General features: G+C 44.4%; 1 protein-coding gene across 1 annotated transcript in view; it reads left to right on the top strand.

Moving 5' to 3' along the window:
• Positions 1–23,045, top strand: part of RFX2 (regulatory factor X2) — a gene marked incomplete in the record, with an annotated part of 70,681 nt that overhangs the window by 23,338 nt on the left and 24,298 nt on the right. Inside the window, 2 exon segments of the mRNA XM_034755372.1 lie at positions 9,341–9,415; positions 17,656–17,837. Of these exon segments, the coding sequence (XP_034611263.1) occupies positions 9,341–9,415; positions 17,656–17,837 (257 nt within the window).

Below are 23,045 nucleotides of genomic sequence, written 5' to 3'. Positions count from 1 at the left end.
AGACTTGGGGAAGAAATATTTAATAATGGGCCCTTTTATTCTGGCAGAGAAATATATCACGATCCAATGGCTGGAAGTTGAAGTTAGACAAATTCAGGCTGGAAATAAAGTGTAAATTTTTAACAGTGAGGGTAATTAACTGTTGGAACAATTCACCAAAGGTCGTGGTGGATTCCCCATCACTGATAATTTTTAAATCAAGATTGGATGTTTTTCTAAGAGATCTGCTCTAGGAATTATTTTGGGACGTTTGATGGCCTGTACAATACAGGGGGTCAGACTAGATGACCACAATGATCCTTCTGGCCTTGGAATTTCTGAGTCTATTGGTTTGTTAAGTAGATCATCTCAAACACATGTTGATATCATCTTTATGCTGCCCTGTGTCATCATGTCGTCTGTATATGCCATATAGCAAATACAATTTCAGGATATTTTAGAGTTTTAAAACATTTTTTATTGGGACTACATTTTTTGTGTTCCTCCACCTTTGAAGTCTCGTGCCGAGTTCCCATGAGCCCAGCTGTACTGGACTCAATGGGATAAAAAAGCTTTTTTCTTTAATATTTAAGAATATCAGGGGTATTATGTCAGAACTTTCCAGTCTTAAACGCAAGTGCTAATTGGGTGCTAATGTCTTGTTAGAACACCGGTCATCTCCTTTCCAAACGGCTGGTGTGTGTATATAGAAATATGTAGATTTTATTAGAAATGTATATGGCTAGCACCCGCTCCATTGAGGAAAAATGGGAACTGCTAATTGGAGAACGCTCTTGAAAACATGGCCAATAAAATTCTCATTTCTAGCCCTGCATAGTTTTGAAATAAGACTTTAAATTTTTTGCCTTTTCATGCCTAGAAGAGCTGTTACTGATCCACGGCTGATTTTTGCCTGGTCTGGACCTTGGCAGGGGTAACTTCTTTTTGTTTTTTGGTGGGAATTTCCACATTTCTGGAGAAAGAAGGAGGAAACTTCTCCGGCAGATTGTTTTTGAGATGAGGGGGGGAAGCCGTTGTTGGAAGCTGTTAGAGTAAATGCCAGGTGGAACAGGAATGGTAGGAATTCATTTAGCACATGGATATCGCCTCCACCTATGTGGCTTGTAGGTGTGTGTAAATACATAGATTTAATTTCAAATGCATTTGAAAAACAAAATACAGGGCCTTCCACTTATTTTGATCATGTCTGTTCTTGTCATTTTGAGTCAAATAAGTGCTGATCTTGTCACCTGAGTGGGGATGTATTTTAGTCTGCAGAACAACATGGGATTACTCATGTGTCAGGTGCTCTGTTACAATGGTGATGGATACAGTACAAGAACCTTAATAGAATTAAATGTCAATAGCATCATCTCACTGACAGGTCTAATTGCTGTAGCTGTCTTATTTTATGGGATTTTTCTTGGCTTTCTCTCTTCTTCTTTGGCTTCATTCAGGATTTAGGCCCCTTACTGTTGAGACAGACCAGCAGGAACAATTCCTGCTCTAAATAGCTCACGGTCTAAGGACAGATAGACAAGAAGACAGGTTAGCAGGAAGAAGAAACAACAAATAATTTTTTAAAAAGCGAATATCCATGCGAACTAGATTCACTGTAGGTAGCACAGCAGAGGTGGGGCTTCAAAAGGGATGTAAGTGTGGCCAGGATAGGAGCCTTGCAGAGGGGCTCAAGAAGGGAGCACTGCATATGGAGCAGCAAGGAAGAAAGTGCAGAAATGTTCATGTGGATGGTTGAAGGTAAGAAAATGAGTGTAGTGGATAGATGTGAACAACACAATGTGAGACAAGTGAAAATAAGTGGACAGGACAGAGTTCCCTAGAAGTTTGAAAGCAATGACAAGGAGCTTGGATTTCCTGCAATAGAAGGTGAGGAGCCAGCAGAAGGATTCGAAGAAGGGAGTGACCTGATCAAATTGATTATCAAGGAAAACGACTTTAGTTGCAGCATTTTGTATAGACTGAAAAGAAGGCAGCGTGGATGTTAAGGAGGAAGATAGGATATCTTAGGATATAATGAGGCCCAGCATAAGAGATTCAGCTGTGGGGATGGAAAGAAAAAGGCAGCTCATGGTGATATTGAAGAGGAGGAAGCAGCAGAATTTGGGTGTGGCCTGGGTGAATGGGAGAAGACCAGGAGGGTAGTGGTGCTGTCAACAGTGACAGAACGGGGGAAGATGAGTGTTTGGGAGTGGAGACGAATGACGCCGACAGCAAGACATTCAAGAGGAGAGGACGAATTATCTTCATATGTGAGATCTGTGGTCAAGAGCCAGCAGTCCCGAACTGGTAATAGCATAAGGAATGTTTCTGGTCTTAACTTGATCTTTGCTAGTAAAGCCTACTGAAATTCTGGCAAAGGGTTTACTTGTAAAGATTTGTGTGAACCTAAAAAACAAATAAGCATGTAAGCCACCCCCCCCACCTCATAAGAGCATAAGAACGGCCATATTGGGTCAGACTAATGGTCCATATAGCCCAGTATCCTGTCTTCCAGCAGTGGCCAATGCCAGGTGCTTCAGAGGGAATGAACAGGACAGGTAATCATCAAGTGATCCATCCCCTGTCACTCATTCCCAGCTTCTGGCAATCAGAGGCTAGAGACCCCATCCCTGCCCATCCTGGCTAATAGCCATTGATGGATCTATTCTCCATGAACTTGTCTAGTTCTTTTTTGAACCCTGTTATAGTCTTGGCCTTCACAACATCCTCTGGCAAAGAGTTCCACAGGTTGACTGTACATTGTGTGAAGAAATACTTCCTTTTGTTTGTTTTTAAACCTGCTGCCTATCAATTTAATTTAGTGACCCCTACTTCTTGTGTTATGGGAAGTAAATAACACTTCCTTATTTACTTTCTCCATACTAGTCATGATTCTATAGACCTCTATCATATCTCCCCCTATTCCTCTCCTTTCCAAGTTGAAAAGTCCCAGTTTTATTAATCTCTCCTCATAGGAGTATAGAACAGTTTCCATATCATTTTTGTTGCCCTTTTCTGTACCTTTTCCAATTCCAATATATCTTTTTTGAGATGGGGTGACCACATCTGCACGCAGTATTCAAGATGTGGGTGTACCATGGATTTATATAGCGGCAATATGATATTTTCTGTCTTATTATCTATCCTTTTCCTAATGATTCCCAACATTCTGTTTGCTTTTTTGACTGCCGCTGCACATTGAGTGGATGTTTTCAGAGAACTATCCACAGTGACTCCAAGATCTTTTTCTTGAGTGGTAACAGCTAATTTTCATTTATCAACTTTTCTGCATGACTGTGATTATGGCTGGAATAGTGATATTCTCCATGGTCTATAGCTAGAAGCTCTACCAGATGGGTTGAAAAGTAGGAATCATATGAAGTCATATGATGATGCCTATTCTAGGACAGGGGTGTGTGATGTCTGTTGTAGGAGAGGGTGTGTGTATAATCAGATGTCCAGAGGCAGGAGAGCCTGATATTTTCATATCCATAGCTCCCCAGAACCCTTCTTTTCCTCTGGTCCTTTCTGAGCCCTAGTAATCTAGATGATTTTGCTCTTTGCTCAGGAAATGGGTTTGTACCCATTTTCACTCTCCACCAATTAGTGAGTAGCAGTTAATAGAGAACTGTCGTCACCTTATACACCAGTGTTCATGAAGTGAACCAGCAAAATCTTAAATAATGCATGTCTCTGGCTTGCCGGTTGACCTTTCTTGTTAGATGACAAAGATCTAGTTCCTCTCTGTCCTGGGCTAAAGCTGGGATGGAGGGAGGGAAAGATACAGCAGCCGATTTTCTTAAGGCGCTCTGCTGAACCACATTACCTTACACAACATATTTTTGGTGGCCGCACTGTGGCCGCTCTGAGAATTTTTCCTAAAATACTTAATTATCTTTAGGAAAAACAAATAAATATGCACATGTACATGTCCAGATCATTGTAATTAATTTATGTAGGTTTTTTTGCAGACTCGATAATAAAAATAATGCGCAGTTGTCTCTGCTCTTTACTGGACCTAAACAGAATAGAAACAAAAATAAAGTGCTTTGCATGCTTTGATTTTTTTTTAGATTGCTAGCTAATACAGGTCTGTCTCATCTTATGCTGGGGTTACGTTCCGCGGTCAGCGCGTAAAGCAAAAACCGCATATAGTCAAAATTACATTGAGTGTAATGGTGGGCAGAATTGCCCACACTACAGGAACAGTATTTAAATTGTTATTTTTCTCTTTTTTTTTGTTTTGTTTTTGCCGACCGCGTAAAGCTGAATTCGCACATGTTAAATGCGCGTAAGATGCGACAGATCTGTAATTCTGCTACTGTGAAAAGTGATATTTGTCTATTTGTTAATATCACTTTTCACAGCACACTTACTCAGCCCTGGCATGCTGGGGGACAAATTAAGCCCTGGATGAGGAGATGGGTAAGGAGGCAGGGGGGCCAGAGGCAATGGGGGCCTGGGGGAGGCAGCAGGGGTTGAGGTGATGGCGGGGGGGTGAGTCCAGGGATGGAGCCCAAAACCCTGCGGTTGAGGGACAGAGCTATGCCGCCTGGCCAGAGTCTGCCGCCCACCACCCCAGGGCAGAAGCCTGAACCCCACCACCCCTGAGAAGGTGGGGAACTCTCACTGGTTGCCTGTTCCTACAGTGTTTGTGGCTCCGGAAGGGGGTAGGAACCAACCCCTGCAGGCAGCCCCAGGGTAGGAGCCGCTATTTTGCTGCCTTCGCCTCCCCATCACAGCCCAGGAGGCTGTGGCTTCAAGAAAAGCCCCTGGTGGCCGCATGCAGCCATGGTGGCATTTGAGAAACGCTGCTTTAGGCCACAAAAGCCCCGTGGCAGCCCAAAGCAATTGATATTTCGAGTTGCCCGAACTTCAGTGTCTCTTCCACTAAAGTAGCAAATCATGGCGGAGCTGTTGTTGCCATTCTGATTAAAAGCATGCACCTTAATGCGGGGCTGTAAATATATCTAGGCACTTCCTACCAGCCTCTTCTTTTATTTATTTTTTTGGAAATGTAAAACGTAGCATGCACACTTCTTTAGGGCTGCGTTTGTCACAGCACGCCTCTGAGAGAGACTTGCTGCTTGTCTTTGCATTATGTGGGTGCATATACAATGCAGATGCTCCACTGTCTCCCTGTCTCGAACAGGGGAAGGAAACGGTGTCTCCCTATGACATTTTGACTCATTTCCTCAAGGCTACATCAGCAATCTGCCTGTGTGCTGATGAGTTTTGGTTCTTCCCAGTTATCACAGGATGCTGGAGATGTGTCTTAGAAACCACTGAAGCCTACCGAGTCCTTGAAACGGGCCCTTTTTTGAGCTAGATAGTATCTTGTTAAGCTAAGGAGCACCGTAGTCTGCATACTTTGTACTGTATGTCACTGTCTATTTTCTGAGTGGATACAAAGGAATTTATTCTGCAGGGTAGTGTACAGGAGGGAGGGGAGAACACCTAGGTACAGACATTGTGGAAACCACCTCTTTGGCTACTGAAGTAACCAGATCCATTCTGCTCACTTAGGGCTCTGGCAGATTTTGGCTTTGAAAATGGGTATTGTTCTACTTTACCTTATGGCCCCCTTCTAGCATGCACTATAAACTGCAGCATAGGGAGTAAGCTAACATAGATAAAGGAGACCATAAGCTGGGTGATCTCCATTCGGATAACAAATGCAAGGCAACAAATGGAGCAAGTGGGCTGTCAGCAACATGGTAACACTTACACCTGCAGTTTCACCCCAGCGATGTTCTGCATGTGTGATCCTGTAGAATTCTCTGTACCGTACGACTGCTAAATGGTGGCAGATGCAGGATTGGCCAAGTCACCTTTGGGAAAGAGAATTTGGTAATGATGCTTCTTCCCTGGATATGTGTTGTTAGTTATTATGATGACGTGTGCCGCCTTATCCCATCGCCACTAATGGGCCAGGAATAGGGCCCTACCCAATTCACGCCATGAGTAACGCAACACAGACCATGAAATCTGGTGTTTTGGGTGCTTTTACCCTATACTATACAGATTTCACGGGGGAGATGAGTGTTTCTCAAATTGGGGATCCTGACCCAAAAGGGAGTTGCAGGGGGGTTGCAAGGTTATTTTAGGAGATTGTGGTATTGCCACCCTTACTTCTGTGCTGAATTCAGAGCTGGGCGGCCAGAGAGCAGCAGCTGTTGGCCGGGCGCCCAGTTCTGAAAGAAGCGCCCTGCAGGCAGCCGCGCAGAAGTAAGGGTAGCAATACCATACCAGGCCATCCTTACTTCTGCGCTGCTGCTGCTGGCGGCGGCTCTGCCGTCAGAGCTGGGATCCTGGCCAGCAGCCACCGTTCACCAGATGCCCAGCTTTGAAGTCAGCGCTGCCGCCAGCCACAGCGCAGAAGTAAGGGTAGCGCTATCGCAACCCCCCTACAATAACCTTGCAACCCTCCCCCCCCCCCAACCCGTTTTTGAGTCAGGACCCCTACAGTTACACCACTGTGAAATTTCAGATTTAAATAGCTGAAATAATGAAATTTATGATTTTTAAAACCCTATGACCGTGAAATTGACCAAAATGGACCATGAATTTGATAGGGCCCTAGCCATGAATAAAGAGTTGCTTGGCCCTTCTCTACTACTGCGCATCTAGCCAGGGAACTGGAGGGTGTGTACCTGCCAAGACCTAAGCTTGGGTCTTATTTGCTTCACTTGTAAACAACCAGTGCCCTCTGTCACTGACCGCGTATACAGCCCAGGGAGCTGTATCCCTCTGTTACCAAAGTCACCAGTTGTTGCAGAAGATCCGAGAGCCCTCTGTCCAGGTCTTGGCCGGTGCATAAAGGGAGGATGCTTTTTGACTATTTTGTTTTAAAATGTATTTATTTGTAATGTTTGGCTACAGTTTACATAGGGGCTTTAGGAGGTCCCCATGTGGCAGAAACGCCACAGTTCAGTGCCAGTGGGCATGCCAGGGCCCCACATGTGATGGAGCTCGGCATGTATGCCATCTCTGTGTAGTCTGGGTTCATGGGGAGATGGGGACGTGGCCACGAGGCCCATGATTACATTGATCCAGGTTCCAAACCCTCCTGGGCATTCTGGGAACTGGAATAGCAGCTACGGAAGTACGCTGTGATCCCCTGGCATGCTAGGAGCGGTGGACTCTGCTCCCTGCCCTAAATATCTGTGCCATTCTCCGTCTTCCCCCCCCCCCCAGCCTGTTTCTTTGGGATTGGCAGGAGGGGTGAATTTCACCCTCCCTGAACTGGGCTCTCGAGCAATTGTCTTCATTGTTTATTTATTTAAACGCCTTTTCTGTTCCCTTTAAGAAAAGGCCCTTAAAGCAGCTCCAGCCCCACCCCATGAGGAAAAATCCAAAAGGGAAATAGAAAACAAGCTGAAAAGTATTGTCATCTGACACAGAACGAGAACGGTGAGATCTCTGTTGGAGGATGTATCCAGGAGCAGCAGCGTCGGCCTGACCCCTCCCTGTAGGATTGTCTCACGAGGCACTGTAACCATTTGGGATAGGCTGGGCAGATACCCTTAATCCTGGCTGCATTTCAATTCCTGCTTACACCGTGTTCACGGCTAATGGCATCCCCCACCGTTAGGGAGAGCATGGCTACCAACATGGAGGGTTATTGAAAACGTGGGTCCCAATTCTCCATTGTGTAGTCAGTGACACCAGCGCAGAGGTGCCATGAGACACCGGATCAGAACAGCAGCATTGTACGCCCACTTTGCACTGATGTACATGACTGCACAAGGTGCAAGGAAATGGAGACTCAGACCCGAGATGGCCAAGATCACCGGTTCTCAAACTTTTCAGGTTGACGATTTCCCCTACCCGCCCCCACATTGACTGTGAAAGTGAGAGTAAAAAAATGTATCCGTGAAATAAGCTCATATAATTTGTATGTATTTTGAGAGATTGACAGATAGTACTTGGCCTTGAAGGGCAAGGGAGAGGAAGGAACAAGATTTTATTTGCTTTAGATTGTAACAAATTTTTCAGTGCCTCATGACCCCACCCCCCCTTCCCATATGTGCCTTTTGTAACCCCTCTGGGCGTTGCGACCCACCAGTCAGGAAATACTGGTCAAAGTGGCTGTTTTCCTTCCCCAAATCCTGAGGAATTTTGTCACCTGGTTGGGGTCTCCCCTTGCAGGAATACTCAGAAAAATGTTCTAGGAGATTTGGGTTCCTCTGCTGCCTGTGGTGGGAAAAGAAAATACACCTTTAAGTAACCAAATGAAAACTGCAGAGCCGCTGTACAGACCGTGAACCTGAGTATTCCGGTCTCTTGCTGGATAGATTGCCATCCCCAAAAGGAACAGCTCTCACAATGAAAGGTGAATTGGCCTCTACGTCAACTACTGGGGGTCTGCCTGTTCTTGAACTTAATAATAGTCCCCTATAATTACATAGCAGCTTTCATGCTGAATGCTTTACTACAGACTGTCTAAAGGGGCTCCCCCGCCATTCGTTTGAAGCCAGCAACACTACACAGCAGTGTATTAAATGAGGAAACGAAGGATAACTTCTTTAATTAAATGTGCATGGACATCAAGGTAGGCGGAATGTAAATACTCAAGGTGGAATATGGTCAGGGTACCAGTGCTAATGTGCCTTCTGGTGGGTAGAGTGCCATGAGATCGTGACCATGGATGGTTGAGACATTGGTTTAAACTCTCACCCAAGGGCTGACACCATTCTGCAACTCTGATTCAAAGGGGAGAGTGCCCCATACAGCACGCAGGTCTTGCCTCCAGCCACTGACCAGGCCCACTTCTGGTTAGCCAGTAAGATACAATATGGCGTACCACCAGGCTGTATGATTTTAGAGTGACACCTTATGCCCATTAGTGCATTATATGTAGTAGCTGCTGGATTCAGTATTTTGTTCAACTACTCTTCGTTTGTTGTTTCTATTAGTAGTTTAGGAAATGCTAATAACCAAAGCTGTTAATTTGGGTTTCACAGAGATGGGTCTGATGATAGAATGCACCATCTTTATGTGGTTCTCTATTTCATGCAGTAGCTCATTGCTACCAATGAGAATTTTTGGAGGAGTGATTCGCTATGTTTGTGGAGGGAAAGGGGAATTTAAAATGCAAGTTCTGAAATGATCCTAGCTCCGTTCTTTCATCCTTAATGTGTGTCCCGGCTGCACTGTTAGTTTGCATGTGTTATAATAACATTTCTCTGCTGCACCTTCAGCCCATAAGGACTGTACCTTATCTACCTTGCATCTTTGTCATGAACCTATTTATAGAAAGCATTAATCATTATTCAGATTATTAATAAAGACAAATCTTGGCTGTTGCTAACTATCTGATTTCCTTTCTTTTCTTTTTTCTCATGCACGTTTTCTTTAGCTTGAAATGGCAATTGAAAATCTACAAAAAAATGAAGGGATTACATCACACAAAAGCAGTTTGCTCAACAGCCATGTAAGTTACTATTGGACTTTACAACCTCTTCCCTGCTTTGTTAGGAGCATTATTTATAGCCGTTTTGTACACCAGCTAATCTGGGCAAATCAAAGCAGCCTATGGTTTGGTTGCCAGCGCTCCCCATGGCAGCCCTGTCCATAGAAACAATAGTGTGCAAAAGCCTGCGATGATTTTTATGTATGTTTGTCAAGATGCTCTGGATTCTGTTATCTGTCTCTGCCCCATGTTTGTTTATTTAATCTGCCTTGAAATGGAAACTGCAGGCACTTAAGTAAATGCATTGAGAGGTTTGTCTCCCTTCACTGGAAGTTTGCTGGAAAACAGTTTTGTAACGCTTAGCAGCAAACCCTCTGTATTGACTCCTAACAGATGGCCCCTACACCTGTGTAACAAAAGCATAGTGTGTGTGTCTGTGTCTTGGAGTGTGTGAGCCTGTATTTCTTCTTTATATAATCAGGAAAAGCCTTGACTGTTGCAAAGCTTTGCTAAACCCACTTGCGGGAACTTTCTATTTCATGCTGATAGCAACCATTTCTTTGCTTTGGGTGAAATTCACCCCAGTCTTCTGGGCCTATGCAAGGCCTTCTGTGTTATGTCGTCCAGCCTTGACCCAGCAAAGCTTAATTTTTAAGCACATAATTATATGGGGCTAAAAGGCTCTAATCCAAACCACGCTGAAGTCAATAGGAAGGTTCCCATTGAATTCAGTGGGCTTTGGGATCAGGCCCCAAGTGTGGTTCTACACGGAAAAGTCATGGTATAAAAATGGCGCCTTCACCCGCAGTCCTGGTCTCTCTGTGCCTTTAAAGTCAGATCTGTTGACCTTGTTGGGAAACAAAAGGATAACTACCCCCCACCAGCCCTGGAGCAGTGGTGTAACCAAGATGGGACATTTGGGTGGGCCCCGACTTCAGGTGGGCGAGCAGCGACGGGGGGAAGGAGGATCAGGGCCTACCTCCCGCACCACCTCCAGCCAGCCTTGGGGGTGGGGGTGTGGGTGTGTGGATGCTCTGGCCAGGGGATCTCTAGGGCCCCTGGCACACACCCAGCTCTGGGAGGAGATGCCGCTCTGCAGCAGCAACGGCACGCCGGGCCTGGCTCCCCAAGCGGCAGGATTCCTCGCCTGAAGCTCGACCTCCTCCCACTGGCAGATTAGCCACTGGGCCAAAGGGGCATACCCAGGGGCCCCAGCCAATTGGGGGGGGTCCTAGAAAGATGGACGCCTCACCCAGTGCTCCTGCTGGAGAGCGGGGTTGGGGTGCAGGGCTTGCCCCACTCCCCAGCTGGAGCGCCGGGAGGAGTGGGGCAAGATCCCACGACCCGACCCCACTCCCTGGCAGGAGTGCCGGGCTGGCAGAGTGGGGCAAGCGCCCAACCCTGTTCCTCAGCTGGAGCACCTGGCAGGCGAGCAGAGTGGGGCAAGCTGGGGCCAGATCAGAGCTGGGGCTGGGGTGTGGGCCTGAATGCTAAGTGGGTGGGCTGTGGCCCACCCAGGCCCACCTGTGGCTATGCCCCTGTCGTGGAGAACTAGCACAGCTCTGCTGTAGTGAACTGGACTTCTTTTTGGTTCACACATCAATGAAACTGTTAATTTAATGGTCCAGTCCGTCAAGGTGCTGAACTCCACCCTTTCGGCTCTGAGCTCCCTCAACTCTCGTTTGAGTCAGTGGGAGCTGAGATCACTTAGCTCCTTGCAGAATCAGGCCTTCAGATTCCTGTGTCATCAGATTATATTCATGGTCACACCCATGCAACTCCACTGAAGAGCAGCATAGATGAGACTATGAGAACATTTGCTGTACAGAGTCAGCCTTATTGATGATGGTGCATAAGCTGGAACTAACCCAGCTGTTAGAGCACAGGGTGGTTTAGATGACCTGGCAGTAGGAAAAATACACACTTGTCAACTTGAGAACATTTTGATGTGGAAAAATATTGCAATAAATGTGGAATCCCACTCTGACCAATTTTTAAACTAGTCATGTCTCTGAGTAGAACAGTATTAATTCTGTGTAGCCTTTGGCCAGGCCTGGCTATTCTGCACTAGGGTGAATTTCACCAAAAAATAACAAAAAGAAAATAACTCTACCAGTTTTTGTCAAGTATATCAACTTTATTTCTGAGTTATTGTAGTTAGTGTTCTGTTTGATCAGATTTTAGAAAAAAATCTTCAGTATTGCCTTCCCTAAGTGATTGTTTAAAGCAATCATCAGATTTTTTTTTTAATTGATTCTTTTTGTTGGATTTTTCGGTTTGACCCATTAGGAGTCACATTTTTAAGCTTATTTCTGCAACCACAGGGTTAGAAACGTACTTTAAAAAGAATGAAAGCTGAGATTCTCCTGTAATCACATCATTCCAGGAACTGGGGTTTTAAGATAAACACCAAAAATCATAAGTCCTGCAATAAAATCATGGGAGTTGGCAACACTGAATCTCTTCTAGTATTTCTGGGAATTTCTAAAGAGCACTGCTGATATAATTTTGACTCTGTGAAGTGCTGTAGGAGGACAGAAGGCCAAAGGGTCAGAAACTCCAGCTACCCAGCTGTGTCTGGTGATGATTTAAATGTCCATTACCACAAGCATGTTCCTCTTTTTTTCCTGTGTGGAGGCTTCTGACCGCCAACATTAAAAATAAAATAAAATAAATTTTGAATCAAGAATCCTTTGATAGCTTCCTTGCAAGCAGGTCTTTTTTTTGAAATCCCTGGTAGAGTAGATAAAGTAATTGGCTGGTTTGAGTTTCCGTTTTCCTTCTCATGAACAAACAGTTGCTGTTTCTGCAGAGACTATCGGTACTTTACAGTGTAGACGTAAAGAACAAGAACAAAGATTTCTTTAAATTGTCAGTAGTTTTATTTAGGTTCTGTTATAAATAAGTTTTTACAAAACCTAATATGTATAAGTGTTTTCATGAAAACATGTATACATCTTAGTGTTTGCATTACCCTGCCGTTAGAAACCCAAATACAACAGCATTGGGCTTGTGCATGAGAATCCGAAAGTGAAAGGCAAAAGGAGGCAGCGGTCTGTCCAAGCTGAATGGGTTGGGGAAAAAATGAACTTGGCATAAATCATGCAAATAAAAATAGATTTTTAAAACTCTTTGTTTTGCTTATTCCAAGCACTGTTAGTATCATGAACAAGGATTGGATTTTTCTCTTGGCAGTTTGCCTCGGGCCTCCTATTTTAGCGAGTCCCCAAACCAAATGGTATTGCAACCTGGTGCACAGAGTCACAGCACCACTCACATTTGGTCTGGCCACCCCATGGGGAGTGGAGAGCTGGGCCAAACCTGAGCAGCGCAGCCACCCCTGCACTATGTTGCAGTGTCTAGAGCGGGGAGTTGGGCCCAGACCTATAGAACAGGAGCTGTCACTGTGGAGCAGTGGTTCCCAAACTGGGGTTCGCGAAATGTTACAGGGGGTTCTTGGGGGGGGGGGGGGGGGAATCCCTAATGGTGGACAGAGCTGTCCCCAGGGACCCCCTAGGACTTCCAAGAACTAAGCAGATCAAAGCAAGCATATCTATCACACTGAGGAGATTTAAACTTTGAGACTCCTTATATGAAATGGAAAAGGAGGTGGATATTTTTTGCTGTTTTTAAAATTAAATAGGCAGCTAGTATTGTTTTTAAAATTATTATGAACAACAAGTTTAAGGTTTGTTGTAACGTGCATTGTTTGCTGGACTGCTCAACACCTGAATGCTTGTGTAGGAGGAACGATTTGAGTTGGCTTCTTAAATACCTTCATTCTGTTTCACATCTGATACTCCTTGATGAAACATAGGAGCGTTGTCTTATAACAGGCTTATTCAAAGTGATACAAGCTACGAAAGTGAGACCTTGGAAGAGTGTTGCTGTTTTCAGAATGTAATAAAAATACTGTAATGATCAATAATCATTAATAATAAATGGTGTGTAATAAGCACGTCATAAAAACAAATTTTATATTTCCAAGATCACTGCTTTTATAATTTATACTCGGGTGAAGGAGAAAATCCCTGGAAACATTCATTTTTAGGAGGGGGTTCGCGAGACTTGACATTTTAGTTAAAGGGGTTCGTGGGTTGTTAAAGTTTAGGAACCACTGCTGTGGAGGGAGCTCACTCTCTACCCTGCCCTCCCAGGGAGCCTCCCCTTAGTGGTAATTTTTTTTGAAGCTGGGGGGCCTCAGTTTCAGATTTTGCCCTGGGCCCCCAAAATCTCGGTGTGGCCCTGAGTGTGTCTCTAACAAGGAAACAAGCTCCCCAGGGAAGTTGTTAGCGAGTGACAATTACAGTATTAGCTAGGGCTTAGTTGCTTTCTTTGTTTCCTCTGCAAAGTTTCATTAAGATCCTAGAGAACGTTGCAGAGGTTTTCATTAAGTTAATTAAGTATTCTATTGAGGTTCGTTTTACTTCATCCTTCATGTTACACAAATCTGTAAATTGCTAGGATAAAGATTCCTATATTACCGGCAGCAACTGTATCATGTCAAGATTTCAAAAACCAGTAAGTTTTATTTATCGGGCGATCATTTTATCTACTCCCTTAGGCCCATTCCTGTAAAAACCCTTCTTCACACAATTTATGCTATTGAAGTCAAAGACACTGTTCACATGACTAAGAGCTGCTTTTGGTAGCAAGTCTTTGTGGGATCAGATCCTTGCCCTCCAAAAAGTTCTTGTTGCATATGGTTATGTATATTGATGGATCAGAAAGTTAGAAACTGAGGCTAAAGTTATAGCTGCAGTGACACATTAAATTCTTTTATGAAATGATGTTTCATATAACTATATAAGCTATAACTATTGCTGAGACAGCACTAATCACATGCGTAGCATAAGACAATTAGGTCAGCGGGAAGGCTCTGTGGATGTCAGTTATATGAATTTTCAGATGATGGGAAGAGACTTAAATGAGGTTACAATTTTCAAGTGTGAGTGTCTGAAGTTAAGCACCTAAATCCATATTTAGGCACCAACTGGCCTAATTTGCAGAGGTTCTCATAGACTTTAAGGTCAGAAGGGACCATTATGGTCATCTAGTCCGACCTCCTGCACAACGCAGGCCACAGAATCTCACCCACCCACTCCTGTAACAAACCCCTGACCTATGTCTGAGCCATTGAAGTCCTCAGATCATGGTTTAAAGACTTCAAGGTGCAGAGAATCCTCCAGCAAGTGACCCATGCCCCACGCTGCAGAGGTTCTGAGCAGCTACAGGTTCTGAACACCCACAATTTTCAGGGATATCAACAGGGGATGTTAGTTCTCTGCATCTCTGAAAATCAGGTCATTTCTTTAGGCCCCCAAATATGGATTTGCTTGCTTAGTGTCAGCCAACCCTATTTGAAAATCTCCTGCTGAAACCTTTAAGGCGAGGAATCACGTAGGGTTCTATAACTGGGTACAACTAATGATGGGATAAAGCTGAGCAATGCAAAATACGCAGTGAATATCAGGAAATGTTTCATGGCCATGAAATTAATCTCCTATGGGAAATGGTAGAAACTGAAATTTTGCCATTGACTTCAATGGGGCCAGGATTTTACCCCAAATTCCTTTTAAAACTAGACTGGACAAAGCACTAGTAAAACTACTTCAGGGAATAATTCTCCATGGATAGAGTAGGAGGAATGCAGTGAGCTAAAGAAGAAAGAATCTTCACTTCTGTGACAAAAAAATCAGTAGATCTAGTCCTTGAGACAACGTCTCAGCAAACAATTGCGTAATTGCAGGTTGCCGCCCCCTATTTTCGGTTACTTCTGACACATGAAATAAATGCTAGGACTTTTCAGGAGCTAAAAAAGAGAAATGCCAAAAATCTTTGTAACATCTGCTTCCCGAGGCAAGTCCTTAGAAGTTATTAGCAGCTAACTTCCTGAGTGAGTTCCTTGGAATGGAACATTTTTAGAAGGTCAAACCTAGTTGTGGGGGGAGGGATAGCTCAGTGGTTTGAGCATTGGCTTGCTAAATCCAGGATTGTAGGTTCAATCCTTGAGAGGGCCATTTGGGGATTTAGTTGGGGATTGGTCCTGCTTTGAGCAGGGGGTTGGACTAGATGACCTCCAGAAGTCCCTTCCAACCCTGATATTCTATGATTCTGACACCTAGTTGGGCCTACAGGACAAATGGAATTAATGAAGAAAAAGGTTAACTTATGGCCAGTGAATCTTCTAAATACATGGGACGGGCTAAAATGAACATGGATACAGACTCATTTAAAACAGCACTACTTATCTGTGTGCTAGGAGCGCTTGGGATCATCTCTTGTTCTAGATGGCTTAATCAGTAACTTAATGGCTACAGAATTGTAAGAATTTAGTGTGCCATTCTTGTTTCAGGGATCCATGGAGATAGGACTCCCTCTGCAAATAAGGGTGTGAAGTGATGTAGGCCACCATACTCTCAATATCCTTTTAAAACAGAGCTTGAGCCTGAAGGTTTAGATTTGGAAAAGTCTTTGTCTGTGGGATGTGTATAAAAGAGCAGATAAGATGTTAATGGGAATGATGTTCCAAGCAGCCCTCCAAAATACAGGGCTCAGAGCAAATGACCCAAGTAGTCTCTTCTGCCCCTGGTATCTAGTGATCTGACCCAAAGCTCATTGAAATCAATGGAAACAGTTCACTGAATTTCAAAGGCATTTGGGTCAGGCCCTAAGATTTCCTGTTAATATAGAGAAATAAAGCCTAAAATATAGCGTTTACATTTTTCTTGTATGCAGTAGCTCATAACAGGCTGAAGTTTCAAATTTTAGGCACTCAACTTGCAGCTACAAAACATGTGCATAGATGCAATTAGCTCATCCTGTGCATAAAAGGAGCATGGTGCATGCTTCAGGTCTGATTCTGCTCTGACAGAAGCATACGTTGAAAATACCTCAGTTGAAATAAATGGGCCTGCTTCACCACTGCACACTTGAGTTCTGATTTCAGTGGAGTTACTGCTGTAAAACTTGAGTATCAAGTAGTGAAGTAGGCTGCTAGAGATGCACTGCTGTCAGGAAGATACAAGCCTTTTTGTGTGTGAGCAGGTATGTGTTTGTTGAACATAGACCTGCATGTACAAGTGTACAAAGCACTTGGTACGTGCTTTAATACCATTGACTTCAGGGACAAAGCATCTGCTTAAGGTTAAGCACATACTTGAATGCTTTGTTCTATCAGGGTCATATTTTGCAGCTATGATTTTGGCACACAAGGCTTGATTCTGCTCTCCTGTTAGCTTTTTACATCAATGTAACTCCATCTGCTTCCATTGAGTTACTCCTGATTCACACCAGTGTAAAGGGAGATCAGAATCAGGCCCTAGTTTTGAAAACGTTGGCCCAACGTTTCATCAGGATTCTCCTCATTTTTATTAAAGGAAGTACCTTATCAATATTTACTCCTGGTTGTACATCTAGCTTTTCTCTTGCTTTTTTTATTTTATGAGTCAATATTTGCTTTAAAACTGTACTCTTTTATTTTTCTGAATCTGCCATTTAGCCAATTAGAGAGGCTTTACAGTCTAATTCATGAACTGCAGTTGTGTGACCGACCTGCCCTTTCAAACTGGCTGAACGTAAATAATTGATATCTAATTGCAAACTCTGATCAAGATAAATGTCAAGAGAAGTAAAGTTCAGACAATACATTTTGAAAAATAGCTGGTAACGTACCAGATTTTAAGGTAGGGTTTGGCAACCATTTCTTTTGTTGTGAAGCGGACAGTTGTAAACATTTCAAGCTTGAAATTAAGGTACATTAACTCAAACAAGCTTTGCCTGCTGCATTTGCAGTGGACAACTGTGAATAGACAGAGAAGCAATGTATTCAGATTCCTCTGAGATCTTTCTTTCCTAGTAAATAGCATCAGGTACCATAGCCCTTGTTCTCCTTAACAGTGAGCTCATGAGACTATTTTCTGGGCTTTCCATGATTCGTATTCCCCTTGCATTCATGTAATTGAGTGAAGGAAAGACACCAGCATAAGTGGCAATGTATACTTGGGTGCTGTATGTGACAGCCTTTTTTGATTTCACACTTTTCCGACATCATGGAGGACATAAATATCCGATTGAAACACACAAGAGTTAGCTGCAGTTATGTACTAACTACCAACCACTGAAGTCCTCTTGAACTCTGATCACCTCAAGAAGGTTCTCCTCCCTTTTAAATGTTGTCAACTTTTTAAGCAGGCCATTTTAAACATCTTTAGTCTTTCACGTGTGTGGGTTTTTAAAAAATTACATTTTTGTACATAAAGCTCCAGTGGCTGTTGGACAATTATGAGACTGCTGAAGGTGTGAGTCTTCCCAGGAGCTCGCTGTATAACCATTACCTGCGGCACTGCCAAGAGCACAAACTGGATCCAGTGAATGCTGCTTCCTTTGGAAAACTGATTCGTTCTGTGTTCATGGGGCTGAAAACTCGGCGCTTGGGAACAAGGTTAGTACAAAGGGGGTTGAGATTAGGATTCAGTGGTAGCAGAAGCACATTCCCACCTTTCTTTGGCCCCTGTCTGTTTCACTTTACCGCTGTTTCTGCAAGGTCATGGAAAGGCCAATGAGCGGAAATACCACTTCACTCAATTAGATGCTAAATACCATTGACCTGGACACTCGCTGCATTCAGTGACGTTGCAATGAGTAATGGAGGAACGGGCAACGACTTGCTATCTTTTTTTATGGTTATCACCATTTTAATAATGTGTGTGGATTACTTAAGAGGCTTTGTTGTTTAGTGATCTGAGTATCAGGGCCGGCGTTTCCATTTAGGCCACCTAGGGGGTCACCTAGGGCACCAGGATTTGGGGGGGTGGCAATTCGGCGGCGGGGGGTCCTTCCGCGCTCCGGGTCTTCGGCGGCAATTCTGCGGCGGGCCCTTCACTCGCTCTGGGACCCTCCGCCAAAGTGCCCCGAAGACCGGGAGCACGGAAAGACCCCCCCGCCGCAGAATTGCCGACGACGACCGGGAGCGCGGAAGGACCCCCACCTAGGGCGCCAAAAACCCTGGCGCCGCTCCTGCTGAGTATTAGGAGTCATGGATAATTCCCAGCTCTGCCGTAGACTCGCTATTGGGGATTTAGGCGACCTCCTTCACGTGCCTATATATATTTTATCCATCTGTAAAACTGGTTTAATACCTCCTTCAGAGGAGTGTGTGAGGCTTAACTGAAGTTTGTAAAACCTCCGAGAGCCTCATAAAAGATGTTACCATAATTCAAATATTAGTCGTCGTCGTAGTAGTAACTGTTTTCAGTGGTTGCAGATTGTCCTTAAGAACAGTGGCTCTTGACTTTACGTTTTGCAGGAGGGAGAACTACTGCCCTGTTCTGCCGCAATCTATACCACAAAACGCTCCTTCCCTCCTGTCACTGGTGCTGCAGACCCACCCAACATTATTCACCGGTAACCGCCGTTTATTCCTAGGTCTATATAGTAACAACCAAACAATATCTCCAATGGAAAATTGCTACTTTAAGCAATATAAGTAATCTTAACATGTCATAAGCTGTGTCAGGTATTTGAGGACAAAGTTTAATTACTGTGGTGTTCCTGAAGCTGCTCCGAGGTGGAGAGGCAGCCATTTTGCTGAAGAGATCTCATTTGGGATTCCTGACCATGTGGGGAGTGAACAGAGCTCATAGGCCAGTTTCTTAAGCAGTCTTTATTCTGTTTTGAATTTTGGCTTACCAATAATAAACCCCATTGTTTTAGTAGCTAAACAGTCAGGTTTAACTTTGGCTTCCTGGTTCAGTGTTACAGCAGATGAGGAAACTGGTTTCCAATCTCACACTCTGTTCCACTCAACCCAATCCGTGTCACAAATGAGGTCCCTTTTCATCAAGATTGCTATCAGGAGCTGGAGACTTAGAGAATCGTATTGCAATTAAACGATTAGATTCTGATCTCACCGAAAGATTACACCAAAAGAATCCTGTTGATTTCAGTAGCGTTACTCCAGGTTTTTACTCCAGTGTAACTGAGATCAGAATCTGAGCCCAAACCTTTAGACACAGACCTGCTGCTCAGAGTTTTCTAATGCAGAAGTAGGCTTCTTACCTATAAAACTTCCAGGGTGCTGGGCTGAGTCTCATGAGTGGAATGTTCTTCTTTTTAAAAAGTGGGAGGGCCCTAACTAAAACAGAATAGGTTAACTTGAATATTTGTGCCTAGAAGATAGTTAAAACCCCAAATATGCATAGGGTGACCGTATTTCCCTATACTGAATACGGGACACCTGTAAAAGTTCTCGTATTCAAGCAAGTTCAATGGCAATCAATCGTACAAACGTTCAAATGAACATCAAGTTGACTGAGCCCCTGTTAAAAGGAAATACTATATAGTTGGATTCTTTTTATTTACCTTCTTATCTTTAAGACTTTAGGGTTCATATGGGAAGGGGTGACACACACACACACCCTTGCCCCCCTTCCCCACACACACACTGGGGGAGGTGACACACACACACTCCCGTACACCTCTCTCACACAGTGGGGGTGACCGACTGACGCTCTCTGCCCTCCATGCCTGGCTGTGCCCCCAGGACCGACCTGCCTCTCCTGGTATCTGGCATCGTTTCTTCCTGAGGCAACATATGGGCAGGGGGCATGCAGGGTCACATGCCCACCCTCCCCAGATTTCTGCCAGGGTTCACAGCAGAATGTGGCCAGCAGCAGCCTTTCGGCATTGTGCAGGAGGGAATGGACGGGAGCTGCTTCCAGGTGCAGGGAAGGAGGAGGAAGGGAAGGGATGACCTGGCCCGTGTCTTTGCAGAGCTCGTCTCTTTTCCTTCCCCCCAGCTTGTCCCCTCCTGCCCGCACAGTGTTGAAAGGCAGCTAACATCTCCAGGCTGGCCACCGACATAACCCAGCCACCTCCTGTGCCCTGGCTACAGTGCGGGCAGGAAGGGGTTAAGCCCTAAGGATTCATTGTGCACCAGGGCCCAGGGAACCTGACTGCAGGGGCTTCAGCGAACCGGACCAAAGAGGTGGCTCAACAGAGGAGGGTGCCTAGGGGATGGAGCAGCCCCATGGTCCCTGGGGACAGGATCTAGGGTGAGGGGTGGGTGAAGAGGTGCTAAGCCCCTGCCCCAGGGGCTGCTGTGGCACCTACAGGTTCGGGGCGTGAACAGGGTGGAAATCGCTCCCCCTCCCCCGCCACTCCAGAGCTTAGCTGTGGGGCGGAGAGTCTTCCTCGTGCCAGTGCTGAGCAGGGCTTTGGCATATGCCAGGCGTGGCTCCTCCTGGCCATAGTAGTTCTTTAACTTCGAGTCACAAGTTTAGGTCCACTGAAATGACTCCAATCCCTTTTTAACGGGTTAAGACAATAGCTATGTAAAACATATTACAATAGCTAGGCAGATAACACAAAGCTTGCAAAATCCTTCATTTCAGCAACAGAGAGGGCTAAGCATTCCAAAATCTTTCCTTTATAAACCTGAAGAGAATAATTCCTACCCCAAGGAGGGTTCCATGTAGAAAAACAGTTGTCAGACAACAGTTCCTTTCTCTAAATTCTCTGTCTGTGGTTGGGCTGTGAAATCATCATTAAATTCAAGATGTGTTCAGACTCTTCAATACAGTGCAAATCATCACACTTCTGAAGAGCACCAACGCGGGTGTCTCTGAGGCTGTAATGAGTACTTTCCCAGCTGTTTATCCTGTCCCAGTGAGGACCTGCTTGGCCATCATTAGTTCCAAATTGACAACTCTTGCTGCCGTCTGATTGAGCAGAACTACTATCTTTGGACATCCAGGCTGTGTAATTATCATCCTCATTCCTGTAGCCAAGCACTGGGTAGATCTAAAAAGAACTCCTAGCTTAATGGGGATACTTTAATTGAGTCATCCATGTGCAATGCTGAAAGCTTAGGAGACCCTACAGATCTGCACTGATCAGCCAGAGAAGAACTCACAGCCATTCTTGCTCTTTTGAAATCTTGTGTAGGCTTAATTCAGCCTCGCAAAACTATCATGAAAAGTAACTAGTGCAGGTATAAAATCCACCTTCTGCCATGGTGACTGAAGATAATTTGGGGGCATGGGGTAAAAGTTAGGGGAACCAGATTTTTCTCACCCCCTGGTGAGGGGTCAGTTAGGATGGTTTTATCCAATTTTATGTGCAGAAATCTAACCCCTACAGTGAAGTTCTGTTGCTGTATAAAGCCAATTCAGATTGAAGGGTAGAATGACTCCAAGATCTCTGTGGCATTCTATATAAATAACAGTTTGCATTCTGAAACTTACCTCTTATTCTCCAGTTGCCACTGATCACTTAAAAGACAAGTCTCACCGGAAACCACCCTGTAATTAAAATGAAAGAGTCTGTGACCTGAAATGTCAATTGCAATTTTAAAAAAGTAGTTACATTGATATCAAATGTGACACTTTCAGTTCCCAGTTGATACAGGAGCTGAGAAGATCAGAACAGTTCCTTTTTGAGTGAAGAGGTACATTTCAGCATCACTGTGGCTCCAGAGTGCAGGCTGAAAGCCACAGGTGAGGGACCACGGAGGGCCACCAGCTAAGAGCATTTCTCACTACAACAGTCAACTCCTGGAGTGATATCTTGGCCCCATTGAAGTCAATTGGAGTTTTCCCATTGACTTCAGTGGGGCTGGGATTTCCTTCTTGGTGCTTTAAAGCACAGTATATTTCTGGATACCACAGTGAGGAGCATGTTATAAATTTTTATACAGAAAGAAACCTTCACTCCGTCACTACAAACGGTCATGTCTGGCTACCACTGAAGTCAATGGTAATATTTCCATTGGTTTCCATTATTAAACGTAGATTTGGCTCAAAGTATTTTGACTTGGATAATCCCTTAGCTGCCTGTGAATAAGGTTTTATGACTAGATTGAAAACAAGGCTGAAATGGGTCTAAGCTGCAAGATTTTCAATGTAGATGTCACTGAACTGTGTTTTGAGACACATGGTACCATATTTTCCCAGAGATAAGTGCCGAGTTCAAACAAATCTTGTAAAAGGGATCCAGGACTCTTGATTGCTTTCAAAGTTTGGGGTATAAACCCTCATCTCCAGGAACTTAGTTTCAGCAAGATTTGAAAATAACATGTACACCTCTGAATGTGAAATTAGGTTCTCAATATGCTTATTTAGCAAAGTAAATCCATGCTAAATTGGCATCTGGGATTAGACAGAAGTTATAATGCATATTTATGATCCACAAACCATTAGCACTGTCAAATGTTTCACTGAAGCCTAAAAGTAAATTGCAATGCTTGTGTGTCATCTCCATTAAATATCTGACATCTATAGATTTTAATGTTATGCTTGCAGGGGAAACTCCAAGTATCATTATTATGGGATCCGTCTAAAGCCAGAATCTCCACTGAATCACTTACAGGAAGACACCCAGTATATGGCGATGAGGCAACAGCCCATACACCAGAAACAAAGGTATGTGCCCAGGGCTTCTCAGACCTGCTAGTTGTGACAATGGAAGCTGCGAGGAGTGGTTTCCCCAAAAGAGCAAAACACGGGGTCCCACCTCAAACAGCAGCACCAGGAGCTTGAGACTTTTAGCGCTGGTTATTTGCAAAGGGGCCATATGCTGAGGGATAGCTCATGGCATAAATTAAAAAGCAACAGAGGGTCCTGTGGCACCTTTAAGACTAACAGAAGTATTG

The sequence above is a fragment of the Trachemys scripta genome, chromosome 22, assembly GCF_013100865.1.
Source record: "Trachemys scripta elegans isolate TJP31775 chromosome 22, CAS_Tse_1.0, whole genome shotgun sequence".
NCBI classification, from domain to species: domain Eukaryota; kingdom Metazoa; phylum Chordata; order Testudines; family Emydidae; genus Trachemys; species Trachemys scripta.
Note: the sequence above shows the minus strand (reverse complement) of the source record. Positions and strands in the feature narration are given on the sequence as shown.